The sequence below is a fragment of the Lepidothrix coronata genome, unplaced genomic scaffold (genome assembly GCF_001604755.1).
Source record: "Lepidothrix coronata isolate B3197 unplaced genomic scaffold, Lepidothrix_coronata-1.0 Scaffold0, whole genome shotgun sequence".
NCBI lineage: Eukaryota > Metazoa > Chordata > Aves > Passeriformes > Pipridae > Lepidothrix > Lepidothrix coronata.
Window position 1 is genome coordinate 5,744,363 of NW_016690180.1, and position 22,532 is coordinate 5,766,894.

Below are 22,532 nucleotides of genomic sequence, written 5' to 3' on the forward strand. Positions count from 1 at the left end.
GCGCGCGTGGAGCGGTGTTTTGTAACCTCCTCCCGCCTCCTCCCGCCCCCCGCCCGCGCCCAGCCCGGAGCCGATCCCGGCGTCCGGAGCGGGAGCGCCACACCCCCTTCGCCGCAGCCGCGCAGCCGATGGCAGCGTCGTCTCCCGCCGTCGCTGTGGGCTCGGAGCTGCCGCCGGAGCCGGGCGGCAGCGGGGGCCCTGGCGAGGGGGCGGACGGGGAGCGGGAGCTGCTGCTGGCGCGACTGGTGCCCGCGAGCCGCCTGAAGGAAGCGGTGGGCGCGTCCCTGGCGTCGCTGTGCCTCGGCCCCCTCGGCGGAGCGCAGCGTCTCGGGACCCTCGTGGACTGCCTGGTGCTGAACTACCGCCTGCGGCAGGGGCCGGGCCGGGGCAGGGAGCGCGAGGCCGAGGGGCCGCTGCGCTGCTGCGGCTGCGGGAGGTTCCTGGGCGAGCCGGTGACCGTCCCGTGCGGGCACACCTACTGCCGCCGCTGCCTCCGCAGGGAGCTGCGGGCCCGCTGCCGCCGCTGCCGGGACTGGCTGCTGCCGGCGGGGGGCACCAGCACGGCCGCGGCCCCGATGCGCACCAGCGTTGTCCTCAACCGGCTGGCGGAGAAGTGGTTCCCGGGCGAGTGCGAGAGGGCGAGGGCCGGGAGCCGGCTGGAGGAGCTGCTGGCCCAGGGCCGCTTCCGAGAGGCGCTGGGCGCCGCCAGCCAGGCCCTGCGAGCAGGTAAGGCTGGAGGGGAGGGGAGCGCTCCCTTCCTCCGCCCGCCGGAGCCGCGAAGTTCCGCCCGTGTCTCGGCGGGACCAGGACGGGCTGGTGGCTGGGCACGGCAGGCTCAGGGGGGCTGGGAGTGTAGTGGAATACGTGGGTGTGCCCTCCCTCCCCTGCTTCGAGTCCGTCATGGACCTAAACGGGCCGGTAAAAAACGTCCGAAGTTTTCTCGAGTTTGAGGGAATTCGAGGAGCCTCTCCATTGGGAGAGCGGAGTGGAGGGCACGCGTAGCTGGTCGGTCCTTGGTCGAGCGCCCGGCCTGGCAGTGGGGTACGCTTACTCGCACTTACTCCGGAGGTGAGGGGGAGCGTCCCACATGCGCTGCTTCGTGCCTCCCCCCGCACGCTTGTGTGGGACTTGTTTACAGAGGAGCTTGTGGGCTCAGCTTCGTTTTGTGTTTGGTAATCGCTGTGCGCGGTCAAGGGAAATGCAGTTGGTGTATTTAACCTTGTTTCCTGAGAGAGAGACCTATTTTCAGTCTTAAGTGTCACCAAGACAATTCCCAGCAGGCCGGGCCCAGTTGCATAAGCAGACAGGCATGGAGGGGGACAGGTTGTGTAATGGCAGTGACATCATAGGTGGGTGTGGTTGGAGTTTTATATAGTGTTGGAAGAGGGTGCAAAGAGGGAAGGTAGAGGCATGCTTTTAGGCTATCCTATATCCGTCACAATATATGTGTCTGGTGCCATGGACATTTGAGATACCGTCAGTTTTTCAGAGTTTAGTCTTTGTAGAGGGAGTCAAATTTGTGTGATTAATACACCTAGATGGATCCAGTGACAGATTTCTCTGTTGTTTTTATTCGACTGAATTTTATCACCTGGTGACCTGAGGGGTTCCATTTTGATTTGTAGCCGGTTTTTTTCCTGTTCGTTAATTTAAGAATTAATATTTTTACAGGTTAATCATATTACGTTTATACAGTTGTCTGCAGCGGAGGGAAAAAACCCAAAAGCTTGCATAAGTCTAATCCTTCCAATCTGTTCTGGGGAGATACATTAGATCTAGTTCCAGAATAAGCTGTTCCTAATGTCAGTGAGATTAAATCGAAGATCTATTTTATATGCTTTTTGGCAACCTGATTTAAAGAGGTTCACTTCTGACCACCAAGTCTATTTGCCAGGGTGTTTCTAAAGTGCAGGATATAGGATGGATGTGACCTGAGAAAATGGCTGATCTATTTTAAATCTTGGAACTATAAGATGCAGACTTCTTTCCTGAAGTTCAGCATTGAGTCATAGAGGTCGCTCAGTGGCCTTCAGGGTAAAACTGATGAATCCATTATTGATCTCAAATGTTTACAGGGGTCCTGCTTCATGTTTCAGCATTGCTTTGAAAGAATAAAAGAGGCAATTAATTATACAGTTTTTGTTACTATTTCTTTTATGGATTTAGCAATATTATATAGATAACTGTGGGGAAAGAATTTTGATTCCTTTTTATGTGAATCTGTATCTTTAATTTTGGCTTTAAAATGGGTTTAAAATGTAAGAACAGTTACCAGCTGTGAAGCTTAATCAAAATTTTATCATTTAAATTCAGTACACGTGCTAGAATTAAGTGCTAGAAGCTCAGTTTAAGATCTGTTGTACAATTCTTTCCTGTATCTCCCCTCCTGAGAACTATCAGTATTCCATATATTCTGGTAATGATATTAAAGGACTTCAGGAGTCAGAGTGCAGACATACATTAAATGTGAATTTAGAGATGTGGACTCACAACTACAAGTCAAAGGTGATTTCAGGCCAACAGATAACAAATTAATAGCTGCTGATACACTTTCAATCTTCCTCCAGAACATGAATCTTGAAAAAACTTAGAGATTGCAAAGATGTGGCTTAAGAAATGTATTAATGTTTAAAATCGTTTATGTTCTGTTTCACTGTTTCCTTACTGCTGCTTCATCTATTTCTTTTTAATGCAAATAGTCAAAAAATTAAGATAAACATAAATCTGATGTCTTAAATAAGGCATTGATGCTAAAAGTTTACTCAAAAAGGTATCTTTCATAACTCTTCTACATTTCTTGAAACATTTGAAAGAGACCTGTTTCCCATGGTACAGAAGTGACTTTTGAAAAACATGAGTAATGTTAACATATTCATATGGTTAAAATATTCCTTGCAGGGTTGGAAACAAAATAGTTTAATTAAAGGAAGTATATTGAATTAAAATACAAGTACCGCTTGCCTTTAATCAAGCGTCCTGAAAAACGCAGCTAATGGGCTTGAGTTTGGTCTGAATCTCAGACTTGTTCCTGCTGGAGTGGGCTCAGGAGGTCTGTTGAGCAATCAGTCTCCTGTTCAAAGCAGAACAAATACTGAGATCGGAGTAGCGTGCTTAAGTTTTTTGAGTTTTTGTATTGAATCATGAAAACCTACAGGCTGAAGATTCCACAGCCTCTCTGGGCAACCTGCTCAGAGGTTAATTATCCTCATAGTGAAAATTTTTCTCCTTATTTCAAGTCTATTTCAGTTTATAACCATTGTCTCTTGTTTTTCCACTGTGCACTTCAGAGTCCTCTAGGTAACCCACTTTTGGATTCTGAAAAGCTGTTGTGTTCTCCTCATGCCTTCGGGAATTGTTTTCTGCTAAACAAACCCAGTTCTCTCAGCCTCTTCTTATGGGTTGTGTGTTCCAACCCTGATAGTTAGGGTGATCCTGTAGTACTGTGTTAATAAATACTGTGTCCTAAAGTTTTTCTACATAGTGGTTGTGATGTGCATGTCTTTTATTTTGAATAATTTGGTATATTATTAAGAACCATATAAAAAGCAGACAGGATCCACCAGAGGTAGTCCATTTGTTGGTAAGTTTATACTGACATTAGCCAGGAGCAGATGCTTTGGAAATAATATTAAAACCAAGAATGCATATTGAGTGAGTTTTTGTGTGTACATCTCTTTACACTTTCCTATTAATGTAATAATAACAAGTAATACAGTTCTACCCTACAAGTACTTAGTGTCTTCTTTTCATTAAAATCGTTTGTCTTCAGGTATGCTAAAGTGAGGCATTTCGGGATTTACAATATATTTGGTTACTGAAATTGAAATTCAAGCACTAGTTGTGTTTCTCCTGTTTAGTCTTTGGTCGAGAGATTTGAAATTAGTTTGCATCCTCTCTTTGGGTGGCAAACATTAAAATATATGCCGAAACATTGTGAAATGTTTTTATCATGGTTACAAAGCCTAAAAATTAAATCATGTTTACAAAATTGGATATATAAATTTAGATAGAACCAGAGAATTGTTTAGGTTGAAATTGTTAGAATTGACCTTTCAGATAATGAAGTCCAAGCGTTAACCCAGCACTACCAAGTCCACACTAAACCATGTCCCTAAAGTGCCACATCTGCATGTCTTTTAAATCCCTCCAGGGATGGTGACTCCACCACTGCCCTGGGCAGCCTGTTTCAGTGCTTGACAGCCCTTTTGGTGAAGAAATTTTTCCGGATAGCCAAACTAAAAGTCCCTTGGTGCAACTTGACACTGTTTCCTCTCATTTTGTCAATGTTACCTGGGAGAAGAAACAGGCCAGCCCCCACCTTGCTACACCCTCCTTTCAGATAGTTGCAGAGAGCAATAAAGTCCCTCCTGAGCCTCCTTTTCTCCAGGTTAAACTCAGTCGCTCTTCATAAGACTTATGCTCCAGACCCTTCACCAACTTTGTTGCCCATCTCTGGACACACTCCAGACCCTCAATGCCTTTCTTGCAGTGAGGACCCCAAAACTGAACATGTTTCAAACTGTGGCCTCACCGAGGCTGAGTACACAGGAACGATCACAACCTGCTGCCCACACTATTTCTGATACAGTCCAGGATGCCATTGGCTTTCTTGGCCACCTGGGCACACTGCTGGCTCATGGTCAGCCAACTGTCAAACAGCGCCCCCATGTCCTTTTCCACTGGGCAGCTTTCCAACCACTCTTCCCAAAGCTTGTAGCTCTGCATGGAGTTGTTGTTGTCTAAGTGCAGGGCTCAGCACTTTACCTGGATGAATCTCATACCAGTAGCCTTGGCCCATCGATCCAGCCTGTCCAAATCTCTCTGCAGAGCCTTTCTGCCCTCCAGTAAATCAATACTCCCACCCAACTTAGTGTTGTCTACAAACTGACTGAGGGTGCAGTTGATCCCCTTGTCCAGATCATTGATGAAGACATTAAAAGGACTGGCCCCAATACCAAGCCCTGAGGAACACGACTTGTACTCATCTGGCTTTTTTTTCTTGGAGATATTTAGCTCCAGTTTGTTATATGTATTGATCATTCAGTGGCAGTGTTTTTATGTTCAGCAGCGAGTTGGGGTTCCAGCTAAACTCCTTGGTTTAGTCTTTGTTTTGTACCAGTTCAGTTGGAATCACGCATTTGTCTTTGAAAAGGAAGTGTATAAAATGTCCACCTGCTGTAAACTTGAACTCACATTTTTATCTTCAAACCACCCCTCATTCTTCCCCTAGGAAAAAAGGATTGGAATCCCTCAGGTCATGTTCTACACTTGAAAGTCTGAAAAAGATGCGCTTCCTCTGATTCTGTACAAATAGGCAGCTTATCAGGGAACAAAGACCTGCACTTACTGCTACCTTTGAAGAAAGAAATTTGGTTTGATACTAACTCTGCTGGACACCAGGGCCAAATACACATAAAAAACTATCTGAAGAGTGTGATCTGAGCTCTTACCTTCCTAGGCTATAGCAGTCACAAAACACAAAGCCACAGGAAACCAGGCCTCAGAGTTGTTCTGCTTGCAGAATTAGTGTTTGAGTTAGAGAGTTTCCCAGACTTCTGTTAAAACAAACATTTTATTATGTCTAAAATAAAAATGAAACAAAGCAGGTTTGGCAATATTTATATTTCAAGGGAAACTGACAACTCCAAAGACAGTTAAGGAAGAAACTTTATTTTCAGCTGTGAATTCTTCTGTGATTTTTTTTCTTAACCCTTTCTCTTCCATTGAGATCTTTTTACATGTAGCACTGTGGATCTAGATACAAAGTGATGTGGTGGAATATATGGGAACATTGACCAGGGTGACTTTTAAATGTAAAACAGGCTAATGCTGGAAATTTATGAAAGTTTATACTAGACATTTAGAATAGGCTAAGATAGAATATCAAATTGAAATGATCACCTCCCAGGAAAGCCTTGTTGAAACAAACTTCAAGGACTATTTGATTTTAATATTGTTTACAGTAGACCAAGGTTTGGCTTGTTTATCTCACTCAGTGAAAAACAGGTGCATTTTTAAAAACAATCAATAACAAAGTAGTGTGCTGGCATATTTTCTAAGCAACAACTGCACTTAGTTGTGTTACAAAACCATAGTTTTAGTGGCATGGAGATGGGTGTGCTTCCCATTTGGAGGTTGCTGTACTGAAAGTGCAAAATGCTGTATGTTGGACATGAGAACTTGTCCATACTGAACACATTTCCCCATTGTAGAAGTTCCATTAGCGCAGCTCCTTTCAACAGGGCTGCCAGCTGGTGTTAAAGGCTCTCTGGTATTGGCTGTCTCTTTTGATCACATAGTGATAAAACCTACTTCTGGTACTTCCTAAATGGATAGTACTGGGAAAGCGGCATCTGTATCTCCAGCCGTAGTTGGAGGGGATTGGGCATTATAAAAACAAATTACAGTCTACAGCAAAACTTGGGCATTTGAAAGTAAACTGTGTAATGCTTAGGCTTTTAATACAAATGTGCTGAATTCCCAGATTCCTGTGGTTTTGATTAGATGTACTGTAAAGGTAAAGTTGACTTGGTCTGCAGTTTTTGTTGTCACAGTAGTGCAGAGCAGTACTTTGTCAGCCTTTCTGATATTTGAAAATATATTTTCTTGTTGCTGCAATATACATTAGAGGATCCAAAATTTGATCCTTAGCTTAAAAGACATGAACCTGGAATTACTGCCCCTTCTATTACCCAAACACTAGGGGTTAGGGGAGAATGTACTCCAGTAATTTTGGAAGTATTGTACAAAAAACTGTAATTATGTGATATCACTATGAAAGCAAATCTAATTACAAATTTCTGATTTTTTAAAAATGTTACCTAATTTCTGTCTTCAGATTCCAGTGACTTGATGCTTAGGATTTACAGAGCTGAGTCATATGTTGGCCTCCAAGAATATAAAACAGCCATAGAAGAGCTAAATTTTGTTATTTCTAAAATGCCAAATTGGCCAGAGGTAAGTTGGTATGAGCTCGTCATTTTCCAATACTGTGTTTGTCTATAAAATTAATAAATTCTAAATTATACTTGAATTGTTTAAAAACCTGCGTCAGCTTATTTAAATGTTATTTTGTGAGACGTGCAAAATGCTAAAAGGCACATTGAAAAATAGTTAACTTGTATGAGACAAGCTACTGATGAGTATGGCAGGTTAGGGCTGGTTGATAAATATACTTAGAGTTGGGATGGTTTATGGTGATGTAATCAGTAACAGCTGGGGTTTGGGGCTTGTTTTGTTTATCTGTTAATTTTTGTTAACAGAAGGATGCTTTTCTTGGAAGTTTTTCTTCAAAAAGCCCAAAGAATCTCAGTGGGCACTGAGCTTTGCAAATAGTCCAGGCAGCTGGGGAGTCAGTGGTCTTCAGAACCCTTACGATGCTGCATGTTGTAGCACTGTCTAAACTGAGCGCAGCAGGAGCAGCAAGATCTTGCCACATGAGGGGACATTGCTGCTGTCTTGGTTTGTCCTGTGTTCAGCAGTTCAGTTGCCACTGCAAATTCATAAAGCCCTCCTGCTTTTCACCTCTCAGTTTTGGTAGCATTGTCTACTTTTTTCTGTATGTTTGGAAAGAAGCCTCACTTTGTTTAACTGAGCTTGGTTTGATGGATGGATTCCTATAACAATCCTTATCTCTGAAGGAAAATTAACTGTAAGAGGAGGATTAGCATGCTTCCCTTCTTCAGAATACATCTTAATTGAAACTGCCCAAATCCATCAAAGAGCATGCATGCCCTCATCTCACAGTCTTGTTGAACAGATGCTACTGTGCATACTGTCAGTCATCCTGTAGAAACTGCACTCTGGGGTTTGTTTGTTTGTTGTTTGGTTGGAGTTTTTGTTTGTTTGTTTGTTTTTGAAGTTTAGTTTCTGGCCCATTATTCAAATTCTCGTGTACAGATAGATATTGTTGTTTTAACTAACTTTTATTAGATAACTGTTTGTTTTATCTAGCTATTTATATTACTGCCAGTGCAACTTTTAAAAACTGAGATAAGTTCTTAGTCTCAACATCATCTAGTTACAACTAAGTTTAGCAAAATTCAGTAGTTTTTCTTCCACCTTTTTTTTCAGACCAAATAATATACAGATTTTTTTTTTCCTGTTGCTATCTAGTGCTCAAGAATAAAATATAGTTGGAGGAAGCAACTCCAAAAATGCATTGTTTTGTGTTAAGAATGTTTTGTGTTAAGAATGTAGATTGAGATGAACGTAAGGGATGCACAGTTGTGTGGGTTGTTTTGTTTGTAGTCCATCTTTTCCTGCATGCTGGAAGCATAAGGCTTTTAATGAAAGAGAGGCAAAAAAGGGTATCCTGTAAGCTCTTATGTGAGGTTGTGTAATTTGTGTAATAATTTGCATTTCTTGTCCCCCTTCTTCCTCTCCAGAGGGTCCCAGATGAGGGAAACTAAGGCCTTTTGTGCATTAAGCACTAGTCAGGTTTTTAACCCTTTTGTATAAGGCAAAGCAAATTAACTGGAAGAAGACTAACACCAGGCTATTCCATGACTCTTTTCAAACACTAGCATATGTATGTTAGACAGGGCATATGGATTATCCACACTGTGCACTGTTGAAGAGCTACATTCTTTTTGTCGCGGCAGGTTCTAACTCTAACTGTTGCAATGCCTGTAAGATCAGTACTGCAGTTCAACATACTCTCTAAAAATGTCTTCGTGGTATCTGTTTCTCAGGTCTACTTCCGGAAAGGAAAAGTGCTGCAAGACTCTGGCTTTGTAGGTGATGCCTTACAGCTGTTTCTACAGTGCTTAGCCCTTGATGAGGACTTTCTTCCAGCCAAGCTAGAAGTAGAAAAGGTATTCATGATACTGGATTCCTATCTCTGGTTTGATTCCTTTATAAAGCTCCCATTGTGGTAGACTTTGAGCATCTAAAATGTTCATTACATACAGAGACGGCTTGGATGGCAGATTACTTTTAAGATATATCTTAAATCATACTACGCTGAAGAGATATTCCCAGTGTAGGCATTTTAAATACATGTTTAAAAGTACATATGCTTTTGAAGTTACTATATGAATATCTAGAAAACTGCAAAGTAGGCAGCGTGTTAAATTTTCTAAGTCAAAATCTTTTGTGCCCAGAGCACAACAGTTTTTCTTTGATAACAAAAATTTATAATAAAAAAAAGGAATATTACTGAATTGATAATGTATAACTCTGTTCGAAGAGCTCACTAGCTTGTAGTGGAAAAGATTTCTAGGTGAATTTCTTTTTATCAGTGTATGTATGTAGGTTTCTGCTTGTTTTCAACTCTGCTTTCTCAGTTACTGCTTAAATAAAGATCTATTTATGAGGATAACTTCATAGAGATTTACTTCTTATTTTTGGTATGTAGTTTTATAACAAAGGTATGTCTAGATTATTTTTCTTTATTATTGACATTTAGCTATTTTTTCTAGACATTGTGTGATGTTTTGTCACCAGAGAAGCTAGGTGAGAGTCTGAAGGAATCTGCTTGGAATTCAATCCATATTCGAAATAAACCTTTTCTGCTTGGTTCTGAGGTGACTGCATCTTACTGCAACTTACAGTTTTGTCCTCAGCAGGTAACAAAAATTCTAGGATAACTTTTGTTGTTGACTGATATGCAAACATTGGATGTGCTGATACCCTGATACTTTCCAGTGTAAATACTGACTTTCTGTGATTGAATTGGAGAAAAAGAATCATGATTTGGGAGGAATGTATTTTTATTTGTAGTGTTAAAACTCCTCATTTTAGTGAGCTGGAACAAGTAATAAAGTAGTACTTAAGTTTGATATTAGGGACTTCAAAATAAAGAGAAATACAATTTTTCTTCTCTTTGAAGCAGATGAAGATTGTTAAATTGGTAATGCTAAGCCAATTTGAGTACTGTCTTGACTTACAAGTGTCTCTAGTTAACTAATGAACTAACTGTGGGTATCAGTTTGGCTTATATATCTTTGCGTGGTCACATCTTACATACCTAGATTTGTGTTACTCTTAAAATACAGTTCAGTTCATCTCACTATTACAGAGTTCAGGAGGATCAGATGTACGGAAGCCTGTCAGTGGAGGCTTAAATCGTGCACAGTCTGCCCATGCTCTTAATTCAACAAAAGACCTTGCCAAGGAAGATGGCTTAAAGAGAGTGTCTTCTGAACCTCTTCTCTCTGGCCAAGGAAAAAGTGCTTTGTTAAAAAGAAAGCTTTCCTTTTCAGAACAGGATACAGTTGTATGTGAAGATGGAAGAAACAAACACAAAAAGCAAGGAGGTAAACAGTCACTTACTTTGAAATTTAAAGTATTTACTGCCTTGTGCCTTTCTTTGAAGGAGTATTTTGTCTTGCTTTTCTTTAGAAAGTACAAAAAGGGATGTGACACTGGCCTTTGGAACAATTCCAGGGGATTTGATTGATGTATCAGATTTTGAGTGCTCTCTATGTATGAGGTAAGATTTTGTCCTTGATGCAGTATTTCTGTTACAGATGCTTGGCACGTATCTGTTACGTGTATGAATTGTAGGTTGTTATGAATTCTGCTATCAGTCAATAATTGCACCTTTTCTCTATCCCTGAAATTAAGTGTTTATTTAAATGTCACCTGCTACAGCACTGTATACTATAGGACTATTTTAATCAAGTCGCCTTCTAAATTAAACTTGGCATTGTTAACTGGTAACCGTAAAAGTACAGGGTCTTTTGTTGCTAAATGTTAGAGGGTTTTTGAGTCAATAAAAGTATTGTTTTGGAAAGGCTAATTCTCAGAAGCATTGCCTGTGATCCTTGTATTTGTCTGGGAGATGTAGATGCTTTAGAATGTTAGTTTACTTAAATGTAGCTGAAGTTGTATTTGAAACCTCTTATTGAATTGTCTTGCTTTTCAGATTAAATTCTGTAAAACATATGGTGTATACTAAACTATCCATAGTTATGTTACTAGTATGTAATACTGCTATGTAAAACAACTTAGCTTCTCAAAGAATCACTCCATTTCGTGTATTCTGAATCTCTAGCGAGACCAAAAACTTTGTGTTTTGGGATAAATGTTTAGGTACCTAAAGTGCTGGAATGTGTCCAGATTCATCAGAAAACAAAAAAATGGGTGATGAAGTAAATGGAAACAAACTGCAGTATAGAGGAAAAAGTAGAATAAGGAGACATGGAATTAATTTTTCTCTGCTTTATTGTAGTATACCTAGTCTTTTAAAGAGGTTAATCATTGACTCTTTTAGCAAAAGACACACTGGCCATAGGATCTAAATTCTAATAATTTTGTTTCAGGCTATTCTTTGAGCCAGTTACAACCCCTTGTGGACATACTTTTTGCAAAGGTTGTTTGGAACGATGTTTAGATCATGCTCCACAGTGTCCACTCTGTAAGGAGAGCTTGAAAGAGGTATTGTTTCTCAGTAAAGCTTACAAATACAAATATTGTATAATTTTAAAGGCTGCTTCACTTGAACCCAATAACTTGGTTTTGCTTGGCTTTTGGATTGCTGCTAGAATGGAAAAACTTGAGACAAATTTTTTCAATACAAGTTGATTAGATTTGCCTCAGGGTCTTAGGGGTTTTATGTTTCTGTGACCATCTACTTTACTGGTGTAATTAAATCCTACGTATTCATAAACTTTGGTAAGTATTCGGTTAAACCTCTCTGTGATTTCTGTACACTTCCCTTGTTTGTATGTCTGTATATCCTAGGAAAACAGTTCTGTCTCTGGTAAGCACAGAACTACAAATCAAGTTAGACACTAAATGTGTCAGACACTAAGAACTCACAAAGAGAATCTAATTTTCAAATATTGGAGTATCCTTAGGTGTTAAGCAATGAAACATAAGAACTTCAGAGCTGTAAGTTTTCATGGGTTTTAAGACACGTCACAGATCATATTTTTAAATAAAAGCTGCATTTTCTGAAATTTTTTTTAATATATATGAAAGGAAATATTAATGTGTTTTTTGAAATTGCTTACAGTACCTTGCAAGCAGAAAATACAGTATCACAGAACTGCTGGAGGAATTAATAATGAAATATTTGTCTGACGAATTATATGAGAGAAAAAGAATTCATGCTGAAGAAACTGCTGAACACTCCAAGTAAGCTTGCTGTCTTGAGAAACTTGAGAAATTAGTATGGAAATCCTTTATAGAAATGTTTTCTTATTTTTGTGGTTATTAATAATGGTATATTATGGATGCAAGAAGGAGTTTGAAGCTTGTCCAGGTCCTTCTGGGTGGCATCCCATCCTTCAGATCTATCAACCACACCACTCAACTTGGTGTCATAAGCAGATTTGCTGAGGGTGCACTCAATCCCTTCATCTGTGTGATTAATGAAGATATTAAACAGTGCAGCTCCCCATATGGATGCCTGAGGGCCACCACTTGTCACTGATATCCCCTGGGACTCAGCCATTGGCCACTATTCTCTTGATGCAACCATTCCAACCACTTTCTTACCCATCTAACAGTGCACCCATCAAATCCATCTCTGTCCAGTTTGGAGAGACAGATGTTGTGGGGGACCATGTCAAAAGCTTTACAGGAAGTCCAGATAAATGACAGCTGTAGCCTTTCCCTTGTCCACTGATGTAGTCACTCCATAGAAGGCCGTTAGGTTGGGTTGGGCCAGATAGGATGGAGCTCTGAGCAACCTGGTCTAGTGGAAGGTGTCCCTGCCCACAGCAGAGGGGTTGGAACTAGATGATCTTTAAGGTCACTTCCAACTCAGGCCATTCAATGATTCTGTGAAATACGTTTTCCCTTCCATTCCTCTTTTTGCATGCACTGTCATGGAGCTTTGGTTTTAGCTTTGCTGTTCATGGAATTGTCCTCTTCAACTGACTGCAGAGTCTTAGAGACTCGAATTTCTTGCAAACCAGTTCATGAAGAGGGATGTGATCAAAAGAAATAGTTGGGATTTTTTTGTAATTGTGGTATTTATCTCACGAGGGAGAGTTCTTCAGATACATAAAGCATTATGTATTGTAGATAGGAATGTTGAAAAACTATTTAAAACTGCAGCTCATGCAACTTACATAACAGAATCCATCCAGTAGAATTATTTTTTACAGTCTGAAAGGTATTAAAATTAAATCCCTGGTAATGTTTTAATAATAACTTGTTTGTGTCACCTATCAACTATACATACCTGATAAAATAGCATGAAAAAAATATTTTGTTTTTCAATTACATCTGCTGAAGCATATTGCAAGGTACAGAGTATACCCTCCTTGCGTTTGTGATCTGGAGTCCCTCCTGGAGAATAGTCTAAATGGTGACTGTAGCTACTGTGTAGTTACTGCTACATCTTTTTAGTTCCAGGAATACTATGTTTCTGAGAGCATAATGGCTTGTATGGCTCAAAACAAAAAGGAAAAAAGTACCTTGCACTCTTGTCCCCAAAACTGAGCCCTTTGTTCACTGACTAGATACTCTACTCAGTAGCTAGATAATTATGAGGCTTACTGTCCAGTGTGTATACAAATCAGTACATAGGTATTGAGTCACTGTTACGTGTTTTTAGTGTTTAGGAAAGTTTCTACGAAGTGCTTAAACTTTTAAAGTTACTACCCATGCTTTATGACCTCACACATAGCAAACATACTGAAAAAAATGTTTTATCTTGGCATAGCTCAGTGTTTAGATTTTGAAGCCACTTATTTCATTTGATGTTCTCTTGAAGCTTGACCAAGAATGTTCCCATGTTTGTTTGCACTATGGCATATCCTACTGTGCCTTGCCCTCTACATGTATTTGAGCCAAGATACCGACTCATGATTCGCAGGAGTATGGAAACTGGAACTAAACAGTTTGGGATGTGCATAAGTGATTCTCAAAATGGGTAGGTTTACATTCTAAATCTAAGCTTCTCATCTCTTATGTCTTTTTTAATTATAAAAAGTGTCCTTTCAGAAGTGTGTAATTGAATTACTTACAAGGTCTCTTTTTTAGTTTTGCAGATTATGGTTGCATGCTGCAAATAAGGAACGTTCATTTTCTACCTGATGGACGGTCTGTTGTTGATACAGTTGGTGGAAAGAGATTTAGAGTTTTACAGAGAGGGATGAAAGATGGTTATTGCACTGCAGACATTGAATATTTGGAAGATGTTAAGGTATCCAGAATGCTGTCTAAATATTTAGTAGTATTAATATATGAAGATTTTTGCTTGATTTGTTCTTAAGAGCTCCGTTTCAAATTTTTCAGTCTCTAGACCGCTGGAAGATTCAGTGCCAGCACGTGGAATAAATGGCAGCTAGCTTAATTTTTTATTATAAAGCAAAAAACTATAGTTTTTTGTTAAAGCAGTAGTTTGAAGCTGTAACTTTAAAAATATTGCAAGATTTCTTTACTATTCAGTCATTGGTAATCAAGGTTTAGGAGAAAGCAAGAAATGTATCTAAATATAGTTGAAATTGAATGGGTTTTTTGATGTTAGTTTAAACACCTCTTTGTTTCTTTATCACTAATCATATTTTCATAACTTTCCTCCTATAGGTTGCTGATGAAGAAGAACTAAAGAAATTGACAGAGCTTCACAATTTTGTTTACAATCAGGCCTGCAGTTGGTTCCAAAACTTAAGGAACAAATTTCGCACTCAGATTCTTCAGCACTTCGGGCCAATGCCTGACAGGGAGGAAAATATACAGGTGAGACTCAAATAATATCAATTATTAGGTGCTTATTTCCAGAAATAAAAACCCTGTTAACAACTGCTAAGCATTAAAAAAAAACCCCACCACTTTTTTCCCAGCTTCAAAGGTGATAAGGCTTGCTCCTCGTTTCTCTAATGATGAGCAACAAAAAGCAATTCTGTCACTGGTCGTCAGTTTTTGCAGGAAAAGATGATATACTCTAGTGGAGATAAAAATAAAACTAGTAAACTGAAAGCACATTAAACTCTAGTAACATTTAAACTGTTTGTTTGTGTAAAGCTGTTAGAACTTAAAGTGAAAAAAACCTTGAATTTTCTTCCCTGTGAAAGTCAGGGAAGAAACTGAAACTGCCATATGCAGGCAAAGAGTTAATCACAAATAACACTTTCCTCCTTTCTAAGCTAGTGCCATAAACTTCTGCAGCTGCTAGGATTTGACAAATGTTTCTTAAGAAACTAGCTGCAGCAGTCTATTTTAATGGTTATAATGCAACAATTACCGAAGGTTTGTAACATCCTGAGAGACTGGAGGCTGTAGAAAAGTAATTAAAAACATGTAAAATTTGACTTTCAAAGCAGAATTATATGTGGATTGGGATCTTATGGGAGCTTGTCCCTCACCCATCTGCTGTACACTTTTATGAGGCTATATTAACCAGTCTGGGAGGACTGTAGATGCTCTAGAGGCCAGTGCATGAATTCAGGAGTGATTTTAGAACAACTAAATAAAAAAATAGATTGGAAACAACATACTAGGAAAGAGGAATATATGTACAAAACTGCAGTAACTGGTAGGGCAGCAATACTGTTGGTGTGTACCTGAGATTTATAATAGGACACAAATCAAAGCTGTGTGATACAGCTGAAAGTGAGGAAATATCATCTTGGAGTGTACCACTATTAGTAATATTTTTGCAAATCATTCGAGGTGATAAATCTTTTCTGCAGTGATAAGATCTCTACTGAGGAGTATTATGTCCAGTTCATGGCCTGACATCTAATGCTTCGTGTTGGTAATTAAATAAAGTACAGGAAAAAGTTACAGAGTATGTTTTAACAGCTTAGAAGAAAGTGATTAAGTAGTGCTGCTCTGTGTAGGAGCTAATGAAAAAGGGAGTGGAATTGGGAGGTGATCAAATAAAGATAATTTTAATGAAAATATTAAGCTTCGTAAATATTCAAGCCTTAAGAATAGCATGACAGGTATTGGGTTTAATTTTTATCAGAGAAGTTTGTTATTAGGTGACTGTCTTATACCTAACCATCTTTTCCCAAGGAAGCTGTGAGCTTCTGCTTCCTATGTTATATTAAAAATAATTGCTTTATCCAGCCTAGTTTAAGTGTACTTTGTTTGACTTCTCAGTTGAGGAGGGATCAGAAGAGACCCCTTGAGCACTCTTCTTATCTCACGGATCTGGAATTCTGTAGTTAGTATCAAACTTTAAAGCAGTCTTGGTCATTGATGACTTTATCTTTTGATGTTTTCATGGTAGTCAACTATACAACATTGGTTATGGGTAACCAACTTATCTTTTATTTTTAGGCAATGCCCAATGGTCCTGCTTGGTGTTGGTGGCTTCTAGCTGTTCTCCCAGTAGACCCCAGATACCAGCTGTCAGTTCTCTCCATGATGTCTTTAAAAGACCGTCTGATAAAAATCCAACATATACTCACATATTTTTCTAGAGACCAGTCCAAGTGACTAACCGCCTGGGTCTTCCTGAAAAGTTACTCTGTTCTGGTTGTAGTAGCAGCTGGAATTTTTGCTGCCTTTGCACATTTAGTACTGGTTTGAGAAGTGTAATGGAACTGTTTTTTCTCTCCTCTCCACCCTCCCCACTTCCTGAACCACGTGGTTCTTTGAATGCACACTTTCTTCAACTATGAGAGAAGACCACTGACGATTGCACAAAGTCAATCCAGCTAGATATGTTTTTCACATTATCTACATTAAAATTTGCACTATGTAGAAGAGAACCTTTTTGAGACTTGATCATTTTAGCAACTGACTTTTTTAAGCTGTGGAAGTGCAGGACTTAAGGCTGACAGTCCAAGTTTACAGCACTGAGGAGGTATTAAAGGTTTTGCAAATGTTTGCCTCATACAACTGTTCTTTTGCTGTTTGCACAAATATTTGAAATGTAGTATTGAATGTTACAGTTGGATATTACTACTCTTGTTGAATTATCTTGACCATGAATGAGGCACAGATTTTTAAGTTTCTTGTAATTGTATGCATCACAAAATAGGTGACATTATGAACTGTATGCTGAACTGGGAGCCTATTTTAAGGAACAAATGCAAAAAAAAAAAGGTACTTCTGTCTAAAAATACTTAAACTGTGAATATGGTTTACATACTTAGGCCTGTACATGTTGAAGAGGAAACTGAAATCTAAATGCTAGTGCCAGTTACATTTCTACTGGACTTTTCAGGCTGGCAGTTCTTCCAGAGCACACACTTAGTTTGTAGAGCTTAGAAGAAGAAATCTTAAGAGTGTGCGTGCGTGTGTCTGTTGGGGGTTGTGCATCCAAGATTCAAAAGCTTAAAGTTTTTATTTGAACTTTTTAAGTTGGTGCAAATGTGAGTTCTATGCCTTATTCATATCAATAGTAGAGCACACTGCAGTGGCAAGGTTAGCATCATGCTGCCAATAGGTACTTTTTGTAATTAAAGTTTGCATATTTGTGAATATGTCTGATACTGGCTTTCTTGTATGTAAATCATTTGTAAAATATTTCTTAAATCTTGCTTTTGCTAATATATTTAATTTTCAATAAAAGCTAAAAGTTTGTAATATTTTAAACTTTATCAGAAACTAAAAATCACTTTCTTTTTTCATATGCTTCTATTCTGGGATCTTAAGTACATTCAGAAGCTGCTGTTTAACCTACATTAAGGTTGTGAGCACTTCATGACGTAACTGGTATGTACATAATCTGTTTCTGATTATAGTACCTGTCTCAGACTGATTATTGGTCAGACAAGTTTTTTGCTGGTGGCCTGCTTTTCTATTTATTTTGTTTAAATCAGGTATGAAGTTTGCATTTCGCAAAACGTAGAAATTGTGGGAATCTGTTTTTGCAGAGCAGTGAGGTATTTCACAGACCTGTTAGTCAGATGCTCTGGCCTTATTCTCTTCAGGGGTCCAAGGTTTGAGATATTACAGGCAGCCCAAAATCTGCTGGATCATTTCTAATGTGGTTTTCTATCTAGGGTAAATTTTCCGTTTATGGTACGAATAAAGTCCTGGATTAATATTTAGAACACTTTATTTGCATAATAAAAGAAGAAATGGAATCCTCTATTTCTCCAGTTCCATATGTTGTAACTTTAGAAACTTAATCTTTGCATCACCATGATCTTCTTAAGAATGTAGGTGGCAGGATTGTTTTACCTTGGTGGCAAAAAGTCCCTGTAGCCAGGCTGGAAATACCCAAATAAACTAGTGGTAATTTTTTTTTCTTCTTACCAAGAGCTTGAGTTTTGAAATTCTGTATTCCCTACTCTGCTGGAAGATGTGGTTTCTAAATGTTTTTATACATTCCCATGACTTTTTAATAAGGTAAAAATTCAGATAAAGTATCAGTTGGCTTGCACTGTCCTGTGCCTAAGTGTGTTCTATTTCTGGAATTATATAAACTACGTAAGGTAAAACATTATTAAAAGGAAACAACAACAACATAAAAAGGAAAGTAACTGTGTTTAACACACGTTGCATTGAGGCTGGTTGTAAGCATACTCTTTGGTAGCTATTCCACAGACGTGATTATTTTATGTGCTCTTGGGAATGATAGAAAATTGAGAGTGGGGATGAAAGATTTTTAAGAGGTTTTTTGAGTTGGAATTTTTTTAAGTAAATGTTTTGTGGACCAGATTTTATCACTTTGTGCAGTTAGAATGAGACAGTAAAACAAGCTTGACTGAATGTTTGCATAGTTCTTTCAGTAAGTATCTTGGAGAGACACTATGCTGTACTTTGTACATCATACTTTGAATTTCGGGAGTATTTTCTTATTCTTACAATTATTTTTTTTATCCCCCCCATCACACAGCAAGGGTTCTTTAGCTGTCAAACAATAAATAGCAACTGACTAAGGATAAAGTTTGATCACCTTTTATTATTATAATAAGGTTGAAAATCAGTGTAATTAGGCCTGAGCAGAATGCAAGTGAACTAGGCATAGGGAAAAGGGGAAAGCTCACTTGCTGTATAGGCAAGGTACAACACCTCTAATGATTAGACTTACCTGGTGAGGAGCAACAGCCAAGAGAATTGTCAAGCTCTCGTTTTCTCTCATGACAAAAGGAGGTCCCCTTCGCTGAGCAGCACCCTTGGACCAGCCAACGAAAGCTACCCCAAGTTATTGTTGGGGCACCTTATTTACAAGATTTTGCTTTCTTTGTTCAGTCATATGATCGACAAGTTGATGGAGAAATGTTCTTTATGTAAGTGTGAGAACAAAACTAAATGTGTCTCAAAAGATTGGTGATCCGTAAATAGCTATAAGTGAATTGGATGTGCATGTATGTTAGTATGAGAAAGGTCATAAACTTCAACATGAGGGTTTGGAGTCACTGTACTGAGAACTGTCTGCCCAGAAGTGATGTGTATTTTTCAAATGTTTCTGGCAAGGACCTGTTCCCAGTTTTGCTAAGTTGTGGCCAGAGATCTCACTGAAATTCTTAGTTTATGATTAATATTCACCTCTAGTCTCGTTACTCTTACCAAATGTCATTTTCTGTAACAACTTTGAGCCCTTGGAGAGAACCAATGAGCTCTATGTTTAGAAACTTCAGCTTTCTTGGTATGAAATGGCAACTTCACGTTTCTCCATCTAACTTGACTTTTCTTTTGGCAATTGGCAAATATTTGTCACAGTCATTCTAGCAAATCATTTCTCCATGGGCCTTTTACTGGTCCTAAGTTTCTTTAAGGACAGTATGCAAAGATAGTTGTAAGATATCAGTCAGGGGGAAACTTGAAGCTATGCTAGAACATTAGTTCTCTAGGAAGAAGTGTTTGCTCTGAACCCCGTGAAAGATGAGGTCAGATTCAAATGTTGCTAGATGCTTTAGAAGGCTTGTCATATTTTTGGTTTTATAAGTGATCTAACCCATTCCTTTCAGTATGTGTGGGGTGGGGTAAATATCTACTAAATACTCAAATTTTGCTTTAGACTCACAATAAATACACGTGAGACATGGTAGAGTTGATCTGCACAACTGAGTCTTTTGGACAACAGCATGAGGGAGCCTCATAGTGTAAGGCTCCGCTCGCTTGACATTGGGGCAGCAGCAATTCCCAGAGAGAATGGGAATTGCTTCAGAGAAACTTGAGCTTTGAGCAGTAGACAAACCACAACTGCCCGGCCTGCACCTGTGCAAGGCTAAAATGTTTCTTTTTCAGTACTGACTTTGACTGTACAGACCTGGCTATTTACAACTGGATTTATAATGGGAAGAAGGTCACTCCACTTAGTAGATAAGAGATACCTGTACAAGGAAGATTGTATCCATGCCACTTGGTATCACACTGAAATCTGCCCATTATCTTCTCATTTATAGGCTTTTCTAAAATTAAAAACAAAACAAAAAAAACCAAACCAAAACAACAACAAAAAACCCCAACCAACCAAACAAAACCAAAAAACCCCCAAAACTCCAAAGCTGTAAAACATTCAATGCTAGGATATAAATTATTCTCAAGCATTTATCAAAACAAAGCAAAACAGAGTTCACTGAGCCTTGATTTTTTTTGCGAAGTTATACTTTCCTGGACACTCATAACTGTGACTGCTTTTACAAGCAAAGGCCAATAGTGGGATTTCACCATAGATTTTAAAAAATAATTGCACTAGTGATAGTATGATGTAGCTTCATTGCAGTCAGGAGCGCTTATGAGGATGTGGCAGGCTCTCTAGGACAAAAAGTTATGAATGTTGGAGAGAAAGCAGTTGCTAAAGAAGTCGTTACACTTCTAGTTGAGAGGTTTGATTTCGTTTGGTAAATAAGATGGAAGAATGTCCTATATTGGAAATAACTTTTAAAGCAGACTGAATATGAACCTGTACTAGCTGGGAAGCTGGCCATTTACTAGATGTTTAGTGTGTTAGAAAAGGGAAATGATGTAATGGGAAACTGGAGGCTGTGCTGTATTAAGAAAAATACAGTCCCTTTCCAATCCAAACAGAAATTCTCTGGAGCTTGGCATCTTAAAATACTTAATTATATTATCTATTTGAGTGACTGTTGGTTCCTTGCACTCAAGAACTTTCTGGTCTGTCAGCTCGGAATGTTTTTATCAGCATAAAGAGCTATACAAGGGGCTTGGCAAAGTGGGCTACTACCTTGTTCCTAACAGTGCTGTAAGGGGAGGGGGGAGTGGTGATGTTTCTTTTATCCTTTTTTTATATTTTTGTTTTTCCCCCTCTTGCATCAGACCTGACTCAGTCCTGACTGAGGGCTCCTTGTGAGGACTGCCACAGCCCCTCCTATTTCCCCTGCCAGTGTATCAGACCCATTTATCAGACGTTTCAGCCGACTGCTGCCTGCTAGATGAAGTCCCAAAGTCTGGGAAGCAATGAGTGCCTGTGAAGGACAGCCCGTTCTTTTCTGTGGAAAGCTCTGTCCTTGAAAAAGACTTGAACTTGATGCTTGATATTCACAAGCATCTGTTGAGCTTCTGGCAACTTGTTTGCTGTACTGTTTTTCTGTGAAGATACCCTCCTACTGGTGATGACATCTGTCAGCAGGAGGGGAGAGAGAAAAGCTGTTACAGTTAATTCTTTTACCAAGTTCCATGCAAATACATCTTCATTCCGTCTTAAAAGATGCTTTGAATTTTACCTTCCACATGGAACAACAAGTCTTCTAAGATCTTTACGCTCAGAGTATACTCTTCAGGAAGTAAATCCTGCAGAAAGCTCCCCACTCTAGTTGAACTGGCATTTCGTAGTCATCATGATGTCCATACAGAAGAAAGTTAACAGAACCTGTCTGAGGCCTGCTACAAGACTCCTGAGGCAGAAACCCAAAGCTCTAGAGGCAACCTCTGTTGTGGTTATTTAAGGAAATGAACTGTGACAGTGTGGAGGTAAAAAGGGAAATTAAGATCTTCCCTTCCTACAGGTCTCTGCATGGCTGTGTTGGTAAAAGCACTCTTCTAAGAATTAAGGGAAAAGTTAAGTTTTGTCCTTTCCCCCAGCAGAAAGGGAACCAAATTGCTTATAACCAGGGTGTCTGTTCTAACATGTAGTAGAGTGCAGGTTATGTTTTGTGTATATGAGGGACTTTGTGTATCCTGATAAGGCTTTGATGAGTACCAGGCTGTTCTGCCTTGTTAAGACGTAAAGTGCTTCTGCAAAAGCAGGACAGTGGGTGCTTAAGTGACTTTAGGTCCCTCTTGCCCAGGGAGCCATTGGACAGCAACAGTGAGGAGCTTTGAATGCACACACTTAGATCTGAAATGGAACAGGGATTTGGGAACTGGAACTGCAGCATCATTCTAGAGGTAATTAAACTATGCCAGAAATTCAGGGTTTGTGTTGGGTTTTTTTATTTTGCTTTTTATCAACCATTTATGAAACTTGAAAGCTTTCTCCTCTTGTATGTACCTTGAAACAAGTCTTGATTGTTCAAACAACCTTTACACCTTACTTTTGTCTGAGCCCAGAAATTGATCATTCTCATGCGTATGCTTTTGGAAGTTTTGAACAAGAAGTGTGCTCTGAAAATGCATGACCTGCCAATTGCAACACAATCCAAATACAGTGCAACTGGCACCTCTGATTTTATTTTAAAACATGGCTGAAGATTTCCGACACTATTTCACAATTAAGTTGCATGGCTAAAGAAATCACTGGGGCTGTGAGAAAAGGTCCAAAT

At 39.3% G+C, this 22,532-nt stretch overlaps 1 protein-coding gene across 2 annotated transcripts; it reads left to right on the plus strand.

The window, feature by feature from the left end:
* The first annotated feature begins 21 nt into the window (after positions 1-21).
* On the plus strand, positions 22-22,344 carry LONRF1 (LON peptidase N-terminal domain and ring finger 1). Of its 2 annotated transcripts, XM_017807213.1 has the most exons (13): positions 22-726; positions 6,839-6,957; positions 8,694-8,816; positions 9,423-9,569; positions 10,022-10,259; positions 10,345-10,435; positions 11,268-11,382; positions 11,963-12,084; positions 13,673-13,831; positions 13,942-14,104; positions 14,488-14,640; positions 17,512-17,571; positions 21,088-22,344. In XM_017807213.1, the coding sequence occupies exons 1-12, from the start codon at positions 129-131 to the stop codon at positions 17,542-17,544; spliced, it is 2,061 nt and encodes a 686-aa protein (XP_017662702.1). In that variant the 5' UTR covers positions 22-128; the 3' UTR covers positions 17,545-17,571; positions 21,088-22,344. The 2 variants fall into 2 exon arrangements, with proteins under 2 accessions (XP_017662702.1, XP_017662620.1); XM_017807131.1 differs by lacking the exons at positions 17,512-17,571; positions 21,088-22,344 and adding an exon at positions 16,189-17,452 and having other exon boundaries at positions 114-726.
* Positions 22,345-22,532: the final 188 nt, after the last annotated feature.

Bases quoted from the DNA above. Each gene is read 5' to 3' on its own strand.
- LONRF1 (XM_017807131.1), top strand. From the start codon at position 129: ATGGCAGCGTCGTCTCCCGCCGTCGCTGTGGGCTCGGAGCTGCCGCCG. The intron at 11,383-11,962 runs GTATTGTTTCTC...AATTGCTTACAG, and splicing joins GTAAGGAGAGCTTGAAAGAG to TACCTTGCAAGCAGAAAATA. The intron at 14,641-16,188 runs GTGAGACTCAAA...TTTTATTTTTAG, and splicing joins ACAGGGAGGAAAATATACAG to GCAATGCCCAATGGTCCTGC.